A 26,661-nucleotide genomic window follows, 5' to 3' on the forward strand; every position below is an offset into this window, starting at 1 on the left:
TTGGATACTTTTTTTGCACTTGTATATAAGAATTCTCTGATTTCATTTGTTTGGGGCTGTTTGTTTATTTGTTATTTGTCGTTGGGGAGAAACAAAAGAAGAAAGAGACCACATCTCTTACACATTTTTCTATACGTGTGCACATGTATTCAGATATTTCCATTATATATGTTTATTTCATTTATTGATCTCTCTTTTTTTCCTTCAAAGTACAGCCATTTAAAAAGCAACCTTATTGAATGATGTAGGAGTAGACACAACCACATGGGAGGGGGGTGGGGAGAGAAAATTTATTTATTTTCCTTTTTTTTCTATTTTTTTTATGTATGTGTGTCTCTGCTTCTCTGTGTCTCTCTCTCTCTCTTTCTCTGCATCTTGTTTTCTCTTCTTCTCAACTCGATCTCCCACCTCATCCTCATTCTATCATTTTGTACATCTCTGTATCTCTCTCTCTCTCTATCTATTTCTGTACCTCTGATATGTCTTGCTTTCTGTATCTCCCAACTCTCTTCCCCTATTTCTTCCACTCTGTCTTCTCCTCTTTTCCACTCTATTTCACATATCTCCACCCTCTTCTCTATCATCCTTATCTGCATTGTTTCTCCCATTTCCTCAGTCTCTCCTGCCATCTGGTGTTTCTCGTATCATATCATCTGCCTTTTTCTATGTGTTATCCGTGTGGAAGAATCATGAACATGGACTTGTTGAGTCTGATGAGTTCAGCAAAATTACAGGAAATGGTTGCTTTTGTGCATGTACCTCTCGATGCAGTGCCATTAATCTCAATGGTGTTGAAAATTACGAGAAGAATGTTAAGCAAATTTATTGATTTTTAGGGTCACATTAGGGTAATATTGATCAGAAGTCACCTTCCATCATGCTAGTGAGAAATGTGAAACCTATCCAGGTGGGGCTTTTTTTATTTGGTGCAAAACATCACCAGGGGGCTATGTACTGTAAGATGTGTATTGCAGGAAGTCCTATTTTGGCACCTTGCATGACACCCTGGTGGAGTTGAAATGCATGAACATTCGCAGGACTGTTGAACCAGTCCATCATTGATTCAACAGAGATGTCAAACTATCGATTCTAAATTATCTGACATGGCATGGGGGTGGAGCCTGCATTAGGGAGCAAAATATGGTGGGAAGAGTCAATACATGTCTCTCGGGAAAACATGGCAAAAGAGTTCATCTATGTTCCCCAGGATTCAGGAATTACCCCTTTCTATGAGGAAATCATTCTGTGTGAACTTGGACACTCTATAGCGATCTCCAGAAGGATTTCTCATCATATAGACGCCTATCTTGTAATCTCGCCAAACAAACGATCGAAAGGCATCCACTCCAAAAATAGATAGAGATAGAAGGAAAGGGAAAACCTTTTCAGGGTTTCTGAAAATTGGTGACAACATGAAGTGCTTTAAACATTGTGAAAACCCCCACCTCTTTCAGGAAGAGCGATTTTGTGGGTATTATTCTAGTGTTGGGTGTCATATTTGTGTGCAATGCATTTTGGCAAATTTGTCAGACTTGACAGTAATGCATATGAAATTTAGCAAGTGCGTGTGAATAGTTCATTGATTCTATCAAATGATCCCTTTATGAGCTGTTCAGGCAGACTTTATTGTGCATGCCATTTAAAAGTTTAGAAATAGATGAAACTTTATGAAGTGAGGTCTTTGGAGTAGAGTAGAAATCCTACACGATTTGGTGAAATGTTGTTTTAGAACACACCTGTCTTTTTTATTTCTACCTTTATTTGATAAATGCATCTGCTTTTTTTAAATTTGGTATTACAGCCTGTGGAAATGTACTTTTTCATCAGAAGAGGGGATGTTTGGAAAAATGGTGTGTCAAAGTAATCATGAGAAGTGACAATGTGAAAGATAAGAAGCAAGCATGGATGTGAAATTGACATTCTTTTCTACAATATGTTTTTGTAACATCTGCTGTATACGGTGTCTTTTCTGCTACCTTTTCCCACTGTAAGATCAAGATTCATACTGGCCCTAAGCAGCAGGCCTACATGTACATCCACCCATTGTCCTATGATCCACCTTTCCTGACTGTCCAGGTTTCAGCGAGCAAAGTCTTTTCACTGATATTTCACCTTTTGGGCTAGCCAAATTTCCCCTTGCAACTGTGCTATGAGTGTGCCCTTGGATTTGGCAGTCCTTGAGGCTGCCCTCCAAGGCTATGGCTAATTGGCTATGGATGCTCTGAAGACTGGCCTGAATGCCCCTCTTATTGGCTCTGGAGATGTTGGTGCCTCTTCTATCATGGTATAATTGTTAGGAGAAAAAAAGGTGCCCTGGCCTGGATAGAGAAGTGGCCTTACCCTAAAAATCTTGAAATAAAAGGCCTAATAAGTTTGGACCTGTAAAACTCATTGTACCCACCAAAACTTATGGCAGGCTGTGGCAGACCTTTACCCATTGCTCTCTGGAACTTGGTAGTTCTTGTACAGAAGAAAACCTATGGTAGAATCACAAAATCAGGTAGTCAAGGGATCAAACGTATCTTTGCCCAGCAAAAATTCCCTTTAAAATCAAGATTCTGGGTGACCAAAGGGACCTTGATGGAACATTAAATGCTGCGATGAAAAACTTATTGAAAATGTTTGTCATAATTAGATTGGTTTAATCAGGGAAGTGGGAGATCCTTCAAGCAACTATGAAAGCTTCAATGAGATTTATCTTAGATTTGTCTAAAAGTGGAATTTGGGCTTGGAATTTCTTTCTCATTATTAAAAGTAGGCCCCACTCACACACTTTTTTTTCAATGTTGACATTTTTTTTTAAATTAAAAATCAACTATTAAATCTCCCAGATTACTAGTAGGCCTACATGTTTGAATAATTCTTGATTTATTCTCAGATGGCTATGCATGTAGGTAGTACAGTTAGTAAACAAGAAGGTAACAAACTGCAAACCATGATCATATGTACAGGGATTCCCTGTTACATGTAGGCCCTATGTACATAGGCCTGATTGTTCTTGTACCAGTTAGCCTCATTGGTCTCAGCTGGTATCATCAGTCAGTTTATTGACCCACTTCTTTTAGATGCCAAGAATGGTATGAATCATATACGCAGTGTGTTCACACAAGCTTGTGGTTTCACTTTGTCAAGTGAAAAAAAAGGTTTCTTTTTATTCCTGATGTACCTCTTTAAAGACTCTCACAAATTAATGGGTGTCTAGCTATTTATAAACGGATGGGGGCCGTAATGTAGTCTAGACTAATCGAGAGCTACTACTCGGTGACCTGCAGTAGGTGCACTTATAATCTCGTCTTTGGATTCATATTAACAGGATATTCTCAAGTACACGCGGTGATAATCATGATTTTTTCCTTCAGTTGACTATTTTGGAAGAATCAATCAAGAAAACTTGAAAGACTGTTTCTTCAGCATCACCTGGCCCCTACATGTACATGTATGTGCAGTGAAAACTGCATTCGAAGTTTGATAACTTTATTGGTGGTAGCAGTGGTCCTGGGATCTGACCTTGAGGCCAATTTTAGAAGAAAAAAAAAAGTCAAAGTCAAAAATGCATGTAATTTTGTTGTGATGAAATATCTTTTTAGCAACTGATGCCAACGACACGAGTTTGTCAATGCACCATTCGTACTACAAAAAGCCCCAAACCATGCCATAGCAGTAGGATAATGTGTTACCCAATTGAATATGCTTTTAGATAGTATAGAATAAATGCAAATTATGTCCCTTACAGTAAAACTCTATTTATAGAAAATGAGTTTAATACTTGCCCATTAATTTTAATACAAATTTGCATTTAAAAGGGTACTCTAGGCTGAAAATTATATGATATGTTTTGAACAGATTAAGAAAAATTAGACAAACAAAACACTAAAAATTTGATCAAAATTGGACAAGTAATAACAAAGTTATGGCATTTTAAAAGATTGCACTAAACCGTTCTAGGCATGTCTTCATGAATATTCAATGAGCAAACTGATGACGTCATATATCCCCACTTGTCCTTTTGTGTTTTATTATATGGAATTAGTTTTTTTTTTTCCTTCAAGAACCAAAATTATTGGAATAACATCTGATTAAGTGCATTAGAATTCATTGCTGCAACTTATTTCATTATAAGAGAGACACATGTATGACGAAATGGAACACTTGTGATTTCCTGTAATAATATAAGAAAAAGGAAAGTGGGGATGTGACATCATCCCATCTAATGAATATTCATGATGGCATGCATAACTCTTTTCACGATAAGCTTTAGAATTCAATAACTTCACTATTTGTTATCAGATTTTGATGAAATTTTCAGCATTTTGTTCTGTGAATTTTACTCTATTTATTTAGATATAAATATTTTCAACCCGGAGCATCCCTTTAAAATTAAGCAAAAAATATTGTAAGTCTGATCTTATCTAGTTATGAGGTTTCTCATCTGTGTTTTGCAATTTTCAGCAAAGTGTTTTCAGCTAGTATTCACAAGACCTGCTGCAAAAATTTCAGCTCGTATGCTCGAGACACCTGCTTAAAAAACTACGTTAGCTATTGTATTTCAAATATGTTCTTGCGAAATTCTTGTTCACTGCAATCAAGCCAGGTGGACTGTAAACATGGATTTTTGTAGAGTCCCTTTTTTACGGTATTTTAAATTCATACATTGTATATATATTGCATATAGTGAAGTCTTTTGCTTCTATTTTGTTATTATAGAGTGAGACATGTTTTTAAACAATTTGTAGTTGTCCCCTGTGCTTATGATCATGGCTTTACAGCCGATGTACAGTACATGTAGGCCTACATACAGTGAGGACCAAGTTGTAGGCCTACCTGGTAATATCCCTTTGGAGTTGTACATATATAGGCTATACAGTATGCTTTTATAATGCTGCATTGTAATTGTACGGTCTGTACTACAGTGGGAATTCACAATAGAGTGAGTGTTCATTCTTCATTCAATTGTTCATTTTTCAGGGGGAAACCACAAAACCCCAAAGTCATTATTGAGGAGTTTGCACTCTGCAGTCCAGACATGCAGAAAAATCTGGGTATGCCTGTACTCCTAGTGAGGTGATGAGGTTTATTTTCAGTTGGTCTAATACCATTTCGTCCAATGAACAATTTGTCTACTATCATTTGGTCTACCATCAGTTCGTCCATTATCCACATGGCCTACATGTACTTGCCACTTTATAGTCCATATACCATTCGGTCTCATTGGACAAAGTGTAAATCGGGCAAAATGAATGAAAATAAAATAGATATTAGACCAACTGGTTATGAGATGAAATGGTCATAGACGAACTAGTCATTAGAGGAAGTGATGATTGGACCAAATGGTTGTTGACGAAATGTTGATGGACAGAATGGCATTAGACTACATGTATGAAGGTACCAGGTAGACTATTTGGTGAGTGGACCTGTTGGCAATTTACATGTAGATGGGGGAGGGGAATACTACTTGTATGATTATGGTATACTATAGTTCTAGTCATAATCCTAGTAGAATTAAATGCCAAGTAAATGCAAGAACCCCCCATCAATTAGTCTGCACTGCAGGCACAGACCCTGATTGAAACTTTCATCAGCAAGTGTGTCTCAATGCAAAGACTAGCACATACAAAACTTGCTGTTTGAGGGCCTTCAGTACACAAGGCATGAGTAGGCTGCACATTCAGACCCTTAACTCTAGTGAAGGGTTTGCACAGCAGACCACCAACCAATCACCCGTTGGTTAACAATCCCCCCCTTTCATAAATATTGAAAGTTACTATGGTAGTTACAGCAGATGCAGCAGCCAATCAAAGCCAACATTTCATTTCATAAATGGCAAAATACCATTCATAATATGGTACTTAATGCATATTAATATGGAACTTGCCCGGGGGGGCACGACCAAAAAAGTGGAAGGGGTTTGCCGCGGGCGAGACAAAAAACGGGGGCCTTGGAGGGGGCTAATTGCAAAGAATGGGCTTCGGAACTACAAATGTTTGTGAAAACAGGGGTCCTTGGAACGGATCGCCAGCTTGTGATGAGTGCGTATGCATCCCTATGGAACGGGCATGCGTACATGATGCAGCTAGCGCGACCACCGCCTGGTACGCTCGCGCAGAGGCGATGGTCGGACAGTGCTCTGCGGCCGCTTTTCACCAAAATTGCAGCTCCTTGTAGCAGATCAATGCGACCGGAACGGTGTAACGAAAAATATGCGAAGCTTTGGAGCGGATTTCTTCTTTTTCTCGATAAGAAGAAAATGCTATGCTTTGGAGCGGCTTTCTTTGTTCTTCTTTTTCTCAATAAGACAAAAATGCCATGCCTTGGAACGGAAATTTGAGTGTAAAAATGGGGGTCCCTTCTGCGGCACATACCCACTATGCATTATATATACTGAGTGCCTCCCCCCCCCCCCGGGGGTACTTGATGCAGACAGTCAGGCCTCTACTATAGGGAACTTCAATCTCTGTGTTTTGCAGGGAGTTGGGATACTCCTGATCAAACCATGGACCATGATCAAACCAAAGAGGTTGAATGGAACCTCATTAATCAAAACAACGATGAGAAAAATATAAAATGTTCACAAAGAAACAAAAAATGAGTTTTAAATCACTATATGAAGGTCCACATGTACGTGTAGCTTAAATTGTAATTTCAGTTTTGATTCATTAATAATTCCATAAAAGACCTCTCTGAAGCATATACTAAAGTTCAATTATTCATCCCACAAGATCTCCTCTTCTCTCATCTGATGTCCATTTATCCAATTTGACAAGGAGGATTAGTCTGCCATCAATAACCTGTCATACATATTCAATAAGGGCTTCTCTGTATTTTGGGTCAAGGAAGATCATAAAAAGTGTTTCCGTGGCAACAAATCTTTGAGGTCACTCAGTTTGAGGATGATGTTTGCATTGGTAGTTGGTGACTGCAGGTCAATGCCTGAGAGGCTGACATACATTTTAAAGGAGCGGAGTTCCAGTTTAAAGGGACACTCGAGGTTGAAAATTATATGATCATAAATTACGAAGAGAGAAAGTATTAATATCTCTAACAAAGAAAAACGCTGACAGTGTTATCAAAGTGGACTTGGAATAGTAAAGTTATGACATTTCAAAGATTTTCATGATTTGGGGTTTTGGTGAAACCATTCTACACGTGTCCTCATGAAATTATGAATGCAATTATCAATATGATGATGTCATCTTCCCATTATTTTCTTTTGTATTGTAACTATGTAAAATGATGTTTTTTATGTCCTAAAATGTGATAACATTTTTGTTAGTCCATGTCCAATTTTGATGATATTTTCAGTGTTCTGGTCGACTGATATTAATTCATCTGTTTCACACACGTTATTGGTACCTCTGAGCACCTCTTTGAAAAAAATGCATTTCAGCACAAGTCAATTGAGTTTTTCTTAACTGGGGAAAATTCTGGTAAAAAATTGTTTTGAGTTTTCTCCATTAAAATGTTTTATGCAATGGGGCACAGCTTGTTAGCATCATCAGATGAATACTGAATAAAAGTATCCAATCGCAATGAGAAATGTATTCTAAATGTCTGTTTGATAAACTATAAGCTCCTTGATTGAAATCTGACATCTTAATGTATTTTCTCAAATCATGTTTTTGCGGACAAGAAATAATAACTTTTCCCCAGGCCATGGAAGTTTGATGAAAGAAAGGTTTCCCATTCAGTTTCAATCCACCCAGTCCTGAGTAAATAAAGTCTGATGTAAAATTGTATTTTTGAATGAAAGGGCCCTGCAGCTTACAAATACAGTGCAATTGATGGAGAATTATCCTCAGATTCAATTCCATTAAACCTTTGTATTCTCTGGGAATCTTGTAAATTTCACAGATTGCATGATTTGATTCTGATCAATGTTTAAAGGCCTAACAATTTTTGTTAAATCTGCATAAAACATGCACTCATACCACACATTTTATATCACACTAAATTTGAATATTGATGCTAGGTTTTATAGTTATTGATACATCTTTCATCTTCCCAGTTTCAAACTAATACTAGAATTTGATATAGGCCTATATAGCCTATACGGTTTGTTAAATGTCATGTAATCACGGCTGACATGGCTTGGCTTAAAGTGATTGGTTAACATTGGTTTGACTTTTAAAAAATCTAAGCTAGAAGGTCACACTTGTCACCTGTGTCTGTGATATGTTCCAAAAATGAAGCCCAGAAAAAATTGCGTTCGAAAATGATTATTTAGTACTTCAAAAATTGAAATATAAATTGACCGGAAACACCATCTTAATTTCATCCTATACACTTATGTGTACTATTTAGGTGTCTATAAGACGCCTATTTACAAAATCGAGGTTTGCCCCTTAGTTTTAGCTTTTCATTCTCAATAATGGTTGTTTTCAGGGTTTATTAGTTCTAATACATGCACTTGTACACATGTTTCATCTTGGTTTGAGAATTTTTTAAATTGGCTGCTCACAAAGTTAAATAATACCTTTAACATGACCTGTGTTCCTGAATGCGCTGTACATTGCTGAGTCAAAACCAGCCATTGCCTTTAAATAATGACCTTTTTTTATGAAAAAATAAAAAGAAATGAGTCATCAGTATTTCTATGGTAGTCTACAAAGATTGTGATCAGAGGAAGATGGGACAGAAATGAAAAAAAAATCAAGGACGCTGTGAAATATTGCAACATTGGTCCTCTTTGATGAAACGTTATTGTTCCATTTCCTGTGAGTGTGGGGTATTAAGAGTTTCTCCCAGACGTGATTTAATGTGATTCAATCATGTTTTTATAAAATCCATTTTCAAATTGTAATTGGATTCTTGATACCGTTATGCTCTATTTATAAACTACCTCCTTTTGCTTCAATGCCAATAGCCTTTTACACCCCTCCCCCATCTCTTTCTCTCGGGGGGGGGGGGGGGGGGGCTCACTTCCCCCCTTTTCATTAAAGATGTCATTGATTCGCACAATCCTATTGTCATCAATCTCATTCACCTTTTCATAAATGGTAAATTGTATCCATTGTTGGTAAGAAATCCCTCATGCCAAGATTTTATCAATAATGGGCCGATTTATGAATGCTTTATTGTGCTTCTTCTTTATGTAATTATGTTGCATCTATATCATTAATGTTCAGAATTACACTATTGCTCAGTCATGTGGAAAAAACATAATTTTAAAGGGTATTTTTCTTTCTCCCTCTCTCTTCCTAATCCATTCTCTTTGTCTGTCTTCCTCTCTCTCCCTCTCTTTTTCCTTTTCTCTCTCCTGACAGTATGAATGCAGCCGTAGACAGTCAGAGAGACCAATGAATTTACACCGAGACATTTGCTCACTAAAAGGTAAGAAAAAAGTTGTCCAATATTTAATTGTATGGAGTGCATCTCATTCAGATTTTATGGTATATGTGTGTTCAAAGAGAGACATTGCTTGGTTTTGCAGGTTTCTAATTTCTTTCATAGAATACTGCTTTTTATCTTTTTCATTAAAATGTGATGAAATTTAAGCTTTGTATAAAATTTAGAATGATGATGATGACTGCAATTTGACTGAAAGCCAGTAAACTGAAACCCATGAAATTTGCTGATTTTAGATAATATTTTTCTATATTGTTGATTTGCATCTGGTAGAATATAGATGTAGACAGTAAGCTTGTTCTGATTATAAAGATATAAATTGGAAAAAATTATGAAAATGGTTTAGCTTAATACTTAAAATCAACTGATAGGTTAAAACCTTACTAATTTTCAGTATCTGGTACAATTTAAGTACAGATGTTTGAGGAATCTCTACACTTGGTCCAAGCAACTTCCGTCAATATGTATTTTGTTCTCCAGGTAAAACTAGTCTACCTTCCAAGTCAAAGCATTTTTTTTCAGATCAGATTATGCAAAAATGTATTGTATGTAGTTGAAAATACTTTTCAGATCCCAAAAGATTTAACATTTCAGGCAAAGTTTCCTGTAGTTCCATACAGAGTTTCATTTTTAAAGTGCTTTAAATACCCCACCCCAGATTTGGCAATGATTACGGTATGTGTTTATGATATTGCTCTGTGTATTTGTTTATCAATATATTTGTGTGTTGTACCACAGTGGACCTACCCCCTGAGGTGACTGGTTCTCGATGCAGTCTCAAGGTTCAATCCAGAGTGGAGGACTCTCCTACCAAAAAACAACCGCCTGCATCCCCTTCATCGCCAACCATTGGGGTAAGAAATGCCCTACTTAACAATTTTTTTTTTTTACAAACAAAGGCATGATATTGCTTTCATAGGAATACACAAACAAAGTTGGGATGGGACACAAGTTGAACCCCCCCCAAAAAAAAAATGAATAAATGAAATGAAATGAATGATCGATTGTTTGATTGATTGAATGAATGAATGAATTAATTAGTTAATTATATGAAATGTAAATAATTCAACAAAGAAAAAAATAAAGTTTTGACAATATGATTTAAAAATGTAATGGAGTTGATATGCTTTGTTTATTGATTGAATCCAAATTGCCAAAATCATGGTCTCTTTAAAGCCAATTTAGAATATTTTTTTCCTATTTTGAATGCTGTTTATATTACAGGCAGTAGACTGTGATGTCTCATTAGATGCAGAGAAAGAGACACAGGAATGGGCGTTCACTCTATATGATTTTGATGGGCACAGGAGAATCACAAGAGAGGTAACATTAGACAATATTCTGCTTTTACTTACAAATGTATTAACTTTATATTTGCAATAAATCAAATGATACAGATATCAATGATATTATCAATCACTTTTTTTAAAGAACTTAACATGAATCTTTCCGCAAAAGGTGTTGTTTATGTAAAAGAACATCAGGGCTGTTTCACACGTAGAGTTAGGTATGGACTCTAATAAAACACCAATACAGGTACACAAACATATAGTGCAATTGATTGATACGCATTACCGTGCATATTTTGGGTATAACTGGCCAATGAAATCAGGAAGTAGTATGTGTAGCTTATGTGACTAAAAATTTTGATATGCATTTTGTGTAGAGATATTTCCTGAGCTTTTTTCAATTAAACTTCCAATTTTGTTCAGAATATATTCAAAATTCTACAATGAAAATACCCAGAAAAATATTATATATTGGCACGAAGTCAAGTGATACGCAGTTCTGTCTAATATTGCTATATTGCCTTTCTTATCTCACTTTGCATTCCTACACTTGTAGGACCTGTCAAGCATACTGAAATCAATCTCTGAGGCTCTCGCATGCTCCATCATACTGCCCCCTAGTGGTAGCCGCAAGCTGAAGTTGCGGCTCTCCATGGTTTCCGACCATGAGACAGACACTCGCAAGAAGATGGCAGACAAAGCCAGCCAGCCAAGTACACCAAGCCATGACAATCTCAGCCAGCAGCACTCGGTCGGGACGCAGTCCACCTCGCTCCCGTCCGCATCTCCGCTGGATGCGTCGCCACTCTTCAACAAGCAGGAGAACAAGGAGAATTTATTTAACCGTGCCAGGGATCGTGGGGATGTCCCTTCCCATAGGCATAGCTTCAACGTGAATCACCAGTGTTGGCGGAAGGAGGAGAAGAGGTCGCGAAGGTCGAAGCATCGGTCTCACTCGATGGCACCTGCGGACGTGACGGTGCCCTTGTATGCTGATCAGCAGGCTAGCCCTGAACGACACCATCGGAAAGCAAGGTATTAAAAGGAAAGCTTAGACTTGTGAATGAAATGAATTTTGTTTAATCAGCAATGAAATTAATTTAATTTCTCACTGACCATGTTTCATGTATTAGAAATCCCGTTCATGAACTGTCATCTAGATCTGCTCCACAGATCCACCGATGGGTCAAAATATTTCACTTAAATTCAGGTCTAGAATCAAACTCTCTCTGCTTGTTATTTTGTAATGAGTGTTAAGTTGATTGTATTGCTTGTTTATTGTCATTCCAATAGGAAATCCACTTCAGCCTTGGACCATGGGACCAGTAAGATGACTCCCTCTAAACAGACGAGCAATGCCGGTACAAATTGTGTGCCAGTTGAGCGCCCTCAGGAAAACGCAGAGAGACGCAGCTACTACCAAGAGCTGGCTGGTATCGATCACCAGTGCACGAATCACGAACGAGATCCAGCAGCGCAGGACAAGGATCCTGAGACTGAACTACCCCTTGGTGCCTCAGCTAGCAGTCCAAACCAAGTGAGCCATAGACATTTGAAAACAAGCCCCCATCATCGGAGGGCAAAGACTTGTGATCCCCAAGTGCATGGTCTCAGGAAACAAACCCTTCATATGAATCAGGAATTGTTTGCCAAGTATGAGTATGCCCAAAGACACCACAAAGACTATCACATGCAGCTGCTGGAAGCGTCCAGGACACGGCTTGAAGGTATGCAGCCCGTGCAGGCGTTTGCCGCTGGCACCGACGCGGCGTTCTGCCACCACAGCCCCAAGCGGCATAGCTTCCCGGCGGGACCGGTGAAGGTGGTCACCACCCAGGTTGTTGCACCGGCGGTGCAGGCGGCACCCGTGAACAGGGGGAAGCACCGGAGGAGATCGCGGCGACACCACACCCTGCAACCTTTGACAGTGATGAAGCATGAGGTCATGGAGAAATCAGAAGGGGTGGGGTATTCCCCTGTCCCACAAAAACACCAACACCATCATCATCATGAACACCATCATCACCATCACTATCATCACTACCATGATATTGACTGACTGATTTATTTATGAAATGAATAGTAATGTATACTACTAGATAGTTCCCTGTAAATTAATTCAATAGCATTTTATCAATTTTCATTTAAGATGAATGATTAGATGTCAATTACGGTATTATATTTCTATAGACTTTTCTATTACTTATATAGAAAGATGATGTGTATGATAGCTAGGATGATTGTACTGAAGATAGTCGAGAAAGGTTATTACATTATGATGTAAAGGAATGTACATGTATCGAAATCGACCACACCCCCCCCCCCTCCCTTTCAATCTAAAATAAAATTAATCATTATATTTTACAATTAATTTTAATCTTAGCATATAACTATGAATACATGTATTAGTTGTTACATTTTAATCCATTGTACTGTACATACTACACAGCCAAGTTTAAAGTCACCCAGATATCTTGTAAATTATCTTGTTTGGCAGTTATATATTTCAAAGATAGATTCAGTATTATTTGAGAAGAGTTGTATATCTCTATAAAGCCTTGACGTTTCTGTAACTCTTGTTTTACACATGATTATTATGGATGAAAATTTAATATGTTAGTCTTCTCTTCTCACATTAATATGAGATTATTAAGTAGTCGTCAGTCAGTAGTTTCGAGAGGTTACTGTTACTTGAATAATGTTGTGGATTAGATGCAAATTTTTAATTTGAAGTTGTTTTATCAATCAATGGTATGCACTGACTTGATTGGCTTTACTAAATAATCAATTTTCTTGTGCATGGCACCCAACTATGGCTATACAAAGCATGTAACAAGCCTGGTACCTATGGCCCTTACAGCTGACTTGTGTATTTTATAATTAACAACTCGTAAATTGCCTAGTCATCCTGAGTGACAATATCACAGTACCATAACGTATATATTGGCAAGAAAGACAATAAAATTCTAAAGTAAAAAAAAAGGATATTTGAACAGTTCCATAGCATTTCTCTAAATTCCACACAATAATTGAATGACCAACTTCAACCCCGGGTTTAAAGGTCAAGTCCACCTCAGAAAAATGTTGATTTGAATCAATAGAGAAAAATCAGATAAGCACAATGCTGAAAATTTCATCAAAATCGGATGTAAAATAAGAAAGTTATGACATTTCAAAGTTTCGCTTATTTTCAACAAAATAGTTATATGAACGAGCCAGTTACATCAAAATGAGAGAGTCGATGATGTCACTCACTCACTATTTCTTTTGTTTTTTCTATTGTTTGAATTATACAATGTTTCAATTTTTACGAATTTGACAATTAGGACCTCCTTGCCTGAAACACAAAATGTTAAAATAATGGAATTCTATGTGTTTAGGGAGGAATGAAACTTCATTTTACATGACAATGACGAGAAAATAAAAATATTTCATATTTCATATAATAAAATACAAAAGAAATAGTGAGTGAGTGATGTCACCAACTCTCTCATTTGGATGTAACTGGCTCGTTCATATAACTATTTTGTTGAAAATAAGCGAAACTTTAAAATGCCATAACTTTCTTATTTTACATCGATTTTGATGAAATTTTCAGCGTTGTGCTTGTTGAATTTTTCTATTTTTATTCAAATCAAGTTTTTGACGGGGTGGACTTGTCCTTTAACACTATACCCTCCCTGAAACCTAATATAAAACCCTATTGCAACCCTATCCCTACATCTTAGATGAAATTAAACCCGGAGCAATTGTCGTAGGAGCAAATGGTGTGTCATTATTTGAACACTACATATGTATGTTATACTTGTAGGTACACAGTCTTTACCTTCCGACCAAAAATACTGTCAAAGCAAGAATCTGCTCATATCAAGTTTACAAAGCAGTAGAATGTGAAGAGATGGAATTAAGAACAAGTATTATCTCATAATAATTCTTTACACTCAAGTCGGTATCTTTAGACTATGTTCCTGTTTAGACGAATTATAATAGTTGTTTATTTGAGTAGTCCAATTCTTAGAAAGACACGAGCCTGATTAAATTCAGGGAATCACTTAACTGATTACATAACTGTTTGATGAGTGCTCTCTACTTGGATTTTACCTATGAAGCATGAATGCTTAATGCATGTGAATACACACCCAGGTGGGTGTTTTCATAAAGCTGTTTGAAGCTGTTCATAAGTTATGAAGACTTTACGCGTGATTGGTGACCTTTCTTGTGCTAAATGATATATCTCAATATAACTGACTTAGAACCTAGGAACATGTTCCAGTGGTTCGTAAAACTGTTAACATTACAACAGTTTTATGAAACACCCACCAGGGAGGTATGACTGTTATTGTAAGACCATTTCTCTTAAACTCAAGTCTCTGAAAAAAAAAATCTTCCCATTGGTTTGGGTGAAATAGTGATCTAAAATGGAACAAAATAATTAGCAGCATTCTCACTGCATAGTTTCACTCAGATACAAGATACTTTTCCATGTCCTTTTGAAGATGAGATGAATTGATCCCTTCTCCCATTATCCATTCCTCACTCCCCCCCCCCCTAATATTGTCCCTTATATTTTTATCTTTTCCACTGGATCTTGTGCTGATTACCTCTATTCTCTCCCCCCCCCCCCCTCTTGCCCCCTACTCTCTCCCTTTGATACCCATCACATGCATGCCTCTTTCAGGATTTCCTTCTCTCTCTGTTTGCATTCTACATTACCCTGACTCTTCTAATCCCAGTCCATTGTGTAGTTGTTAAAGTCAGTGTCAATTGTTGCTGAGTATTGCATTGTGTCCCTGTGCCCAGAGACACTAGATGGTGATTAGAGCACTCTGTGTACTGGACCTGCCTAAAGAGGTGTATGGGTAAACAAAGGGCTGAGAATGAATAGGCACTGATTACATAACGTCACCCCCCTCTTATTCCTTGAAGATACCAAGTGCCAGTTCTAGGTAGTCTCCCCTGTAGGCCCTGTGGGTGTTCTTTCTCATAGTTGTGTTAGGCCCAGTTTGCCTTTCTCACTTGGGAGCTATTTCGTTTCATTGTCCGGATAAGCCTCGTGGGTTGCACTCGGTTGGAGAGTTCAGGGGCCTCATCATTATTGAAGTCTATGCTTGTTGGGCAATCCATACAAATTTGAGATAATTGCACAGATTCTATGGATGGTCAACCATTTAAACTGAAAATAGTTTCTAGATATGGCACAGCCTCACGTTCTTTGTTTGGTCAGCCCAGTCTTAGCCTATGTAGAGCTGTACACATGGTTATGGGAAGTCTTCGTAGAGGAATAAACCATATTCCATCAATAATTAAAAACTTGACATTGTCATTGATGGGGCATTTATGACAAAGTTGGGAATCCTCCTGCATTTGATTTTGTTGGGTGCATGTATGAGCTCATCAATATCGTGCTATCATTATTAATTCATGCACTGCAGCATGCATGTTCATGAATGTATTATGTGATCAAAATGTCTAATAATGCACTACAGAGTGCCTCACCGGCAGCCAGATTTGTGATTATAATACATTGTCTGGATGGCAGGTGGAAAGTCTTTTTAAAGGTGAAAGGGGGCAAATGAAAAAAAAAGGTTTGCTTGAAGCAAATCTATCACCTTGATTGTTACTCTATGAGAGTACAGTGAAACCTGTCTATAGTGACCACTGAAGGGAAACACAAAATGTGACCTTTAGAGATGGGTGGCTGCTATAGACAGGTTCTTTTTCAAACAATCTGCCTCCATGGAAAACAGTTTTAGTGGTCACCATTGGCAGGTGGCTGCTATAGACAGGTTCTTATACACACAAACTGCCCCATGGGAATCGGTTTTAGTGGTCACTATAGAAAGGTGGATGCTATAGACAGGTTCTTGTAAACACAATCTGCCTCCATGGGAATCGGTTTTAGTGGTCACTATAGGCAAGTGGATGCTATAGACAGTTCTTATACATATAACCTGCCTCCATGGGAATCGGTTTTGGTGGTCACTATATTAAAGCAGATGGATGCTGTAGACAGGTTCTGATACACACAATCTGCCTCCATGTGAAGCAGTTTTAGTGGTCACTATAGACAGGTGGTCACTAACACAGGTTTGACTGTACTTGAAATGAGACATCTTCTTTCTATATTAAAAAATCTGTGGATTTGTTGAAGTCAACTACTCGCTTTTCCGAAAGCATATGCTGCGTCTCTTTCCAGGAATCCAGCCATAAGAATGCTGAGCACCTCTCACAGCGGGTTTTCCCCCCGCATTCCCAATCCTCGTGTCTGATGGAATAAGGATTTCAAAATTTATGTAGGAATGATGGTATTCTGGCTTTTGGTAATGAAAGGTGCTGCAAGGAGTACTCTTGGCCAGGGCTTCCATTGCATAAAAATTACCATTATTGTAACTTGCATGGAATCCTTGATTTTGATTGGTTGTTGTTGGGTGTTACCATGGTAATCTTGGCCAAGGCCCCGGTGCATAAAAGTACTTTACCATTATTGTAACTTGCATAGAATCCTTGATATTAATTGGTTGTGGATCGGTGTTACCATGGTAGTTACAACTGGATGGCAAAGTGACCATAGTCATAACTTTTATGCAACAGGGCCCGGAGCTGGCACTTTGTCATTTACATTTATGAAAGGGGCAGATGTGAGTTATCATGATAGAAAATTGATCTTTAGCATGCATCGGAGGGGGGGTCAGAGCATTGGGATGGCGGTCATGCTTGGGCTTGTGGCCTCGACAAGCCCAAGCGATCCAAACCATTGCCAAGACCAATGTCCCAGAGTGCATAAACAGTACACAAGGAAATTGAAAGAGATTGGAATCATTTGTTCGAGTTTTGACTCTGACTTTCAGAGAAATGAATGGAAGAAAGCTTGAGAAAGTAATTTACAAAAATGTTTTCAGCTTGATCACATTAAATTCCCAGGTGGAGAGCCACATTCAGGTAGAAATGGTTGTAGTATTTCAGGGCACTGCTTCACAAACCTGGATTCCAATCTTATTTCAAAAGCTGCTGTTACAAGCTACTGAAATTTTACCATTTGAGTGACTATCATAGAATTTCATCATATTTGTTCTTGCTTGCTTGTATTAAAGTTATATAGAAATGGTATGTATGAAATCTTCACTTTCAAGTCTTAAAATGACATATTTATGCTGGACTATCAGGGAGTTTCAGGTATATTTTGGTTCTGTAAAAAATAGTTACAACTCTACAACCTATTGTTAAACAATCTAGATGTGTTGAAAGGTCTTCATGTGTGTTATAGTGTAATCTTCCTCCTCTAATAGATGTAGGATTTGAGTTAATACTATTTGTGCTGCAATTGCAACACAAGTTTAATATCAAGACAAGTGCCATTTCTCTAAGTTGCACACTTGGCTATTAGCAGTGAATAGTCAACTAATATACGCTACGCTAATGTTTATTTCTTGATGTTCATGATATTGATATATATATGTGTATGTAGCGATGCTGATGATTGATCTAAAAGTCAAGAGTGAAGAGGTATGTACAAGAAATACAGCAAATGTACATATATACAGTATAGAATTAAGAGTAATTCCAATTTATAATTATGAAGTATTCAAGATTGCCTTCAAAATGAATTAATGCTCAGTTCACGAGAAAGATTTTAGAATCGAGATAAGGAATTATGTGGTAGCCTTAAGCGGACAGATAGGAATTAGCAAACTTATCACTCATAACCAATGGGCCGACTAGTAAAGGGGAAAACAAATTGATAGGCTGGCATCGAGAATGGATTACACGACCAGGGGGGACTGTTTCATAAAGCAGTTCATAGTGACTGTTGACTCTTTTGTATGGTAAATGCTGTACCGAAATGTTGAGTGGCGTTGATTCAGCTCCTGAGAGAGGGTAACTAGTCGCTCGTAGCTTACAAACAGCTTTATGCAACACCTCCAGATCGGCACAACTTTAGACCAGTTGGGTGTTTCATTAAGCTGTTTGTAACTCAAAACTGAGCCAACCCTTTCCCCTCAAAATTACATTACTTGCAAATTTAAAGCAGTAAATTGTATTATTACGGTTAAAATTGACTAAAGGTTCAGATTAACATAATATCTTGACATACTTTGAAGATGCAGACAGATTAACTTATCCCCCCTTCAAATGACATTTATTGCAAAATTATATGTGGACAAAAAAATAAATTTAGTATACTTGGAAATGAATGTTGTGATATATATAGTGTAAATATGACATTTTCTCTCTTTTTTGTCTTTTTGCTCAGGGATTTTATAAGCTAGGCAACTTTGGGGAATCTTTCCTTCAACATCTTCTCATCATCAATGTTAAATTCAATTTCAAGAACACAGGAATCTGACCCATTTGTAGTTGTCCTACATTATTTAGAGTGAGAAATTATTATGATTTTTTTTTTTTGCATTATATTGATGATCTATGTGGTATCCAACTCAGAATTTTGAATATTGTTTTTGAATTTGAAGATATTTACTCTTTCCCTTTTATTGAATATATTTTCCCCCCTTTTTTCATTCTGTTTTATCAAGATTAATGTTCAGGAATGTATTTTGTATAGGGAAATAAGCATAATGGATGAGTCATGTAACAAATTGAATATCATATCAGATTGGAAGCACATTCTTCTGGACAAAGTACATTGTAAAACAATAAAACTTATCAGTTCTTGACAACATCCAGCTTTCATTCAACCTATGTGGCTTTTGTGATAACAATTATCAAACAACCTTTGTCTATGAGACAGAATCCATACACAAACCATCTTTTTCAGATTATACACAGATGGCTTGTTATAAAAAAAAAAACATATCTATCCTTAATCATACTTATTTGAATCAATTTGTTTCTTTTCAAAATAGCTGCAATTGCCTTCACAGATTTTTTTTTCAGGTAGTAGTGCATTAAAATTTATGTGTAAAGTGATGTGTCTGTTATAAGTGTTAATAAGGGGTCAGTCATCAGAAGTTTTTTTTTTTAAGCACCATTATTTTCCTTCTTTCATAATGTATGATGGAAACTACACTTATAATAGATATCAATGGAAGTATTGATATTAGTTGTAAATGTATATTTGATGAATATGAAATACAAATCTCACTCCTATCAAAGGCCTGAAGTTGATATTTCATTGATGTTTCGATTTTGCATTCAATGTCTGGTGAATATTTGACGAGAGATGAGAAACGTTATGTGAAGGAAAAAACGTGAAGGTAGCAACGCATTGGTACCAAGGGAATGGTTACGGTGATAGAGTAAAGGGGAGAGACAGATAAGGGAGGGGGATTTGAAGAGAGGGTGAGAGAGATATAATAGATAGGGATGTTCTGCATACCAAAATGATATGGAGTTAGGACCCTTCTTTTTTTCTTTAAAAAGCAGTAAATGAGGATGTATTGAAATGACCAGGGGCCTGTTTCATACAGGACTTACAAATGTTGTACTGGTCTTTACGGCAACTAATAAAAATCAAGGTTTCCATGGTTGTTGTCATAAAGGTAAAGTTACAACAGTTGTAAGTCCTTTATGAAATGGGCCCCAGGTGGGCGTTTCAGCATTGTTTTTGTTCAGCATCCCCTCAACTTTGGAACAACCTACCTCAAAGCATAAAACAAGCAGACTCGACTGACAAATTCAAATCTATGTTAAAAACTCACCTTTTTGTTAAATAGATCGTCCTTAGCATATGCCGCTTCAACTGTCTACTTTCAACTGTCAACATGTATAATTTAATTTTAGCTGAAATTTCTTGTCTTCCTATTTATTTTCCTTAAGCGCTTAGAGACATTCTTTGTGATAAGCGCTATATAAATGTTGTCAATTATTATTATTATTATTATAAAGCTGTTCGTAAAGTTACGAACGACTTAACGCACAACTGGAACCTGTTCTTAGGTCATAAATCAATTACATAGGCATATCGCATTGCACAAGAAAAGATCACCAGTCGTGCGTAAAGTCATTCGTCTCTTACGAACAGCTTTATGAAACACCTCCCAGGTCCCTGTTGCATAAACGTTACTTTTATAGTATCTTTGCCATCCAACGGTAACTACCATGGCAACACTGATCAACAGCCAATCAAAATTTCATGCATGTCACCATTAGATGACAGAGTTATCAGAATGGTAACTTATGCAACAAAGCCCTGGAAGATCATGCCCACTTTTCCTTCTTGTATTTTTAACTCCCAAAAATATTACACCCTGGAGGTGGAAAGTGACGTCATGCTTTCCTTACTGTAACTTGTTATGAACCATGGGGCGAAGTCTAAGGAACAACTTTATGAGTTTAGATTAATGCAAAGTTTCAAATTTCATAACAATTTTCTATCTGGTTATTAAATCTACTCTATTCAAATGAATAAAATAAGGGTCCCGTAACACAAAGGTTAGCAATTGAGCGTACGCTTGATTTTCACGATTGGTTGTACATTGTTGTAATCAATGCAATCAATCGTAGAAAAAATACAATGATTACTAAGCTTTATGTTACGGGCCCCAAGTTGGAAAACCTTTTAAAGAACAAAGAAAAACAAGAACGGAAAAAGAATCATCTCTAAAACAAACTGACAAAAAAATTGAAACAAAGATTTTTTTATTTTTCAAATATTAAGTATATTTAATTTTCCCTCCCTATTTTAGTTATACATTCAAGTTAAGTTTTACAGCACCATATACATATATGAACGTAGATTACATACTGGCATCATATCACATGTACATGAACACTGAAATATCTTAATCTCAAAGACAATATATCAATCATGACATAAATGTTTTTGTAAAAGAATATAAAGTTGAAACTATAAAATCACGAGATAAAATGATTTGGAAGTATATGTATATTCACAGTACACACTGGACCACCACACAAATTATGACATGACTGGAACTCATGCAAATCAAGTTTGTTTTTGACTCTCAATACTCTTAAAACGTAAATAATAATTCAGTTTGCATTAACCCTATCTAGGCAGGGGGAGGGGCTTCTGAGGGCCCCCCTTAAACATTTCGCGCAATATTTTTGCCGTGTGAAATTTTTTGACCGTACCGCTCTCCGACTTTTTACTTTCAAGTCTTGCACAAATTTTGCGACACCCGGGTATGCGGTTCCGAAATTAGATAACATTTTGTAAGTGCATGTTGGACCAAAAATTGATCAAAAACATGATTTCGTGTACAAAGTCTATGCACATTGTGTTTTCAACCAAAAATCATAAATGTATGATTTTTCTTTTTGTTTTGCTTGTTTAAATGGATTTGTTTTATGCAGTTTGTGGTCTCAAAAGAGTCCCAAACAAATTTCATTGAAAAACCAAAGGGGGGAAAAAACAAATACCGGTACATAAGAAATTACAAAAACAATGTAATACATAAGAAATTGATCTGATATTTTTCATGTACACTTGCTAAGAACACCACAGTGTTTCTATATAAAAAAATTCAAAACATTTGGAGCATTTTAGGGAATGAGGAAAAAGTATGATTTGGCAAACTAATTATGCATAAATTTGCATGAAATAAATTACTATACAATTTTGTAGATTATGTCACAGGCAACCTGTGTGCCAATTTTCTGAGCGATCGCGCAGTCGACGGGAGGCCCCCCCCCCTCCCCTGGCCATATGAACTCCCAAAATACCCCGGCCTATTTAGGGTTACAGAAAATACTGAGCATGTCCTACAGACAGGCCATGAGGTGTGTTGTGGTCTTCAGTGAAATGATAAAGCACAGTTCAGATTCATACAAGGCATCCAACAGGAATACACATAGGCACATATACAATTATAAAGATAGAATTATAGAAGAACTCTTTGTCCTTCTTTAAATCACTTATGTTCATTTCTTGACTATTACTGTAAAAGCTGTTATTTTCGTGTACAGAATTTTTCGCGAATCGCCAGGGTCCCGACATTTTCGCGGGTCGTTAAATTCGCCATCGGAAGATGTACAAAACATTTCCACAGCATTTCGAAGAAGTAAATGCAGTGCAAAGCATGTGCAAATCTTTACTCCTCACAGTCTTCATGCTGATAGGTCTTTTGTACATAAATAAGTCCCTGTAAAAACAGTTACAAATTATGAAAAAGGTGGCTTAAATTTCACTTTTTTAACCTTTAGATCTAAAAAATCATCATGCCACAGGATCTAATAGGGTTAAGCAATCTTTGGAATTTGTGTTTTGTTTGATTAATTTTTCAAAAAGTTGGTAAAAGTGCAAAATTGTGGAATTTTGTGAACAGAATCTTCACCCCAAAATTTTTGGTCATGTGACTTATGAATATTAATGAGTGTGCAAATAGCTACCAATACATGTGTATAGAGTCAATCAGATGACAATTAAATCAAATTATTTCATGGAAAATACATTTTAATATTACAGTGAGTGTATAAATATTGATAAAATAATGTTAGAACATAATTTAGGCTCTGATTTTGTTTGAGACATTAAAAAAAGTGAAATTCAAGCTAACTTTTTGAATCACTAACTGTACTTTTTAAGCCTTATTTTTTGTACATATAGAGGTGCATATCTCCTTTTTCTAATTTTGCAGGATGTTTTCAATAACAAAGCTCTGCTGTTAGGGGCATTGGCACTGACTAAGAAATGTGTCAACATTTTCCCGTTTTGTTAAATTGGCGGCCGATCGGCAATCCGCGAAAATAAAACCCCCGCGAAAATAACAGCTTATACAGTATGTATTCAATGATAAGGTTGAGAATCTCCATCTTGTTGACAAAAATGTTTTATTTTTTTCTGTAGATAGAACCAGAAACAGACATATATCAACTTATTTCATGAGCTGTATCATCACATAAAATGAATAGATAGATGAATAAAATATAGGCAAGACCTCTCCTTTAAAATCCAAATACATCTGGAATCTTTCAAATCATTCAAATCATTGCTCTAGGGGATATATAGTAACAAACTGATTGAAATCAAAATGTGTATATTCTTCTTCCCACCCAAAACAGAAGAGTTTCCGCACCAAAATGGGTCTTTCTTTTGTTATCACTGGCAAATAAAAAGTTCAATCAACAAAATTGATTGACAAAAAAATGCAATAAAGCAATTCCAATATTACAATGTTTATGTACAGTTAGAGCATACATATATAAAAGATAGATAAATGATGAGAGACTGTTAATACACAATATCAATTTGGTAATTTGGATGAAAATAATTGATGAGATGATACAGTAACTTTATACCCATATTGCACTTGTATTGATCACCACACAAAATAACTAAAAAACATATTCAACCATTTCATTGCCCTGCAAGCCACAACCATGCATAAAATATTCATTTTGTTGTTGTTTGGCTGGAACATTATGGCTTGAGAAATTAGGACATGTGACTAACAAAAAAAATGTAATACCACTAAACTAGTTATTTTAACCTAGTAATGGACATTTTTTCCCTTCACTTTTCAAGTTAAATTAAAAATCATATGTATGAAATACATAAAAATTGCTTTTACAAGCATGCCATACACTGATATCATGTATTTCTTATCACCCTGTATACATGTATGAATGATTGTTTAAAAGGGAAAAGCAAATTTACTACACTGTAATTCTTCCAACAGCAAATAAAAGATCCGACAGAAGAGGGCGACATTCTGTTCCATGCAAAAGTCGATAAATACAAAGGAAGGAAATGTGATTTGACAAGATAACTTTCCTCTTCTGTAGAAAATAAAAGGCCATGCCAAATAAAATGACGAATCTGAATGAATACTGCTTTTTGCTTTTGCTTTTCCCTTTTGCTTTTCCCTTTTAAACTTCATAAACAATCTTGGCAATATCACAGATCAGTGAAGGTCGCTAGAATATATAAACATTAGAGTTGTATTTTTAAAATTATAATGGGATTTCTCAGACTTATTCATAATATTGGTAGCACAGTGAATGTTGATTTGGAACTAATTAAATTAAAGGAATCGCATTATCCATACTGAATGTTAAGCCATGTGCAAGTCATACAATAGTCATAATTCACTCTAGAATGTTGGTGCCTTTCTGAATTGTGTCTGTGATGACGCTGCAGTTAGACCCATGGTTGACACCTGCCTCCTCGATATACAATACCCACAGACGGTGATGCCCTATCGCTCGTATAGTCACCATCTCTCACTTTTTATACACACAAATGTGAATTACAACCTGACGCCCGAGTCATAGAGAGTTCCAACTATAGTAACTTTGTCTCTTACGGTTCTATTATTGTTAGGCTCTAGCGTTCTAGTCATTCATGCCATTTTACTCCAATGATTGCTTGTCGAAAAGATTCAGTATGTCCATTACTAAGGCTATTATAGTAACTTTGTCATTACAGCAACTAACATGGTACCAGTCTAGTTTCCCAGGTACATATTAAAGACATATATATGGGACAATAAATAAATATGAAACATGCATTGATTTCAACTTGTACTGATTAAATATTAAATATCTTGCAACGTTAGCTTTAAATGGTGGCCCTTTGCTAACAGGTAAATGTTTAAATGTACTATTGGAATATTATATGAAGATCTCAAGCTATTTCAGAATGCATATCTTGTCATTTGAGCAACTACACACTAAAATAAAAGAATTTATGAATCAAAATATTTGTAGAAACAAAAGGAGTTGACTATATTAGAACTCATCTTTTGTGCACTTATAATAAACATGTAATATTGTTAAACATGTAACCTTACTACAAAAGCCAAATATGGTAAATAAACATCCCCTCCTTCAGGAAATCTAGCTTGTTATGGATCTTTTTCATATCACTTCTAACATTATTTATGAAAAAAAGTATAATTCTTCTAGATTTGGCCTATTGGCTGTCCTAAAACCCATGGTATAACTTTTGAGGATATTTTAGAACCAATAAATCCAACTTGGACATAGTAGAAAATGTTTTTTTTTTAAAGCTGGATGTTATTTTATCAGCAAAACCTTGGCAACTTTACTGGTTTGACGTCCTATTACAAAGCTCTGTACACTCATCATCCCAAAAGAACATACTGCATACTAAAATAAAATAATCATGGATTATAAAATACAACACAACTTTTTACAGAAGGGTAATTACATAAAAACATGTACATCAAACTTTCCATCCTAAAATAATTTGTCGATGTTTTCTGGTTCATTTAATAAGTTGCAATGCTATCAATTACTCTGTCTGGAGCAGTTCGATAAGTGCAGTAAAATTGACCCCAAAAATGAGGGCTGAACATACTCAAAGACTGACTTTTTCATGGAATTGCCCAGAAGCTAGAATACAATTTGCAATCCTACAAAGCTATACAAAAAAAATAATTATCTATATTGCACGATTCATCTGAATTTCTACATTTGTGGTTAAGTACACGTAGGTAAGGCAAACAAAAAAAAAGAGATAAACTCTGGTACTTGTAACAAGAAAAAATAAGATGTTCACAGAATTGAACAAAACTTTACACAGATTTATATAAACTACAAATGATATCTGCCAAACAATTTTTGGGAAAATGTATCATTACAAAGTAATGAGTACATGGAGACCAGGGCCCGTCTTACAAAGAGTTACGATTGATCTGATCAATCTCAAGTTTATGGAAATCCATCAATGTCATAATTTTTTTTTCTTTAAGAAACTAGCCCATTGTCCTTTGAAAACCAAGAGAAGCATACTGAATTGTAAAGAAAACGGTGAATGTATGAATATACATCATTTCTAGAAATATTTTGAACAAACATGACATTTTAGATGTTGCTTGCTTTCTATAGTTGCGATTGATAGGATCAGTCGCAATTCTTTGTAAGACGGGCCCCAGAGATCTAGACATCTCGCAGGTTGTTTCCTGTGTAAGCATTCTGCCATATCATAAGCACTTTAAGGATGGCTTCCTACCATTTCCTATCAAAATTAGCTTTCGATACCACAACTCAAACTTTGCTTTAAGTTTACACACTATTAGTACATTAAAGCATAGCAAACCAAGAACTAGACATATTTTGAATGCCAAGTCCATCAAATGCACACCAA

The 26,661-nt window shown here is 36.3% G+C and overlaps 1 protein-coding gene and 1 long non-coding RNA gene across 2 annotated transcripts in view; one reads left to right on the forward strand and one right to left on the reverse strand.

Moving 5' to 3' along the window:
- The window catches only part of LOC121407977 (protein naked cuticle homolog 2-like), a 32,454-nt gene extending 18,841 nt beyond the window's left edge, over positions 1 to 13,613 (forward strand). The window contains exons 4-8 of the mRNA XM_041599262.1: positions 9,261 to 9,327; positions 10,081 to 10,196; positions 10,567 to 10,665; positions 11,188 to 11,666; positions 11,925 to 13,613. Coding sequence (XP_041455196.1) covers positions 9,261 to 9,327; positions 10,081 to 10,196; positions 10,567 to 10,665; positions 11,188 to 11,666; positions 11,925 to 12,690 — 1,527 coding nt within the window. The 3' untranslated portion in view covers positions 12,691 to 13,613. The remainder of the gene's footprint in view (positions 1 to 9,260; positions 9,328 to 10,080; positions 10,197 to 10,566; positions 10,666 to 11,187; positions 11,667 to 11,924) is intronic.
- Positions 13,614 to 23,649: 10,036 nt separating this feature from the next.
- On the reverse strand, positions 23,650 to 26,368 carry LOC121407980. Its single transcript, XR_005968973.1, has 2 exons — positions 24,710 to 26,368; positions 23,650 to 24,211 (listed from the first exon to the last, which is right to left on the reverse strand). It is a non-coding gene; the product is annotated as an uncharacterized LOC121407980 (long non-coding RNA).
- Between the last annotated feature and the right edge of the window lie 293 nt (positions 26,369 to 26,661).

This window comes from Lytechinus variegatus, chromosome 2 (genome assembly GCF_018143015.1).
Source record: "Lytechinus variegatus isolate NC3 chromosome 2, Lvar_3.0, whole genome shotgun sequence".
NCBI lineage: Eukaryota > Metazoa > Echinodermata > Echinoidea > Temnopleuroida > Toxopneustidae > Lytechinus > Lytechinus variegatus.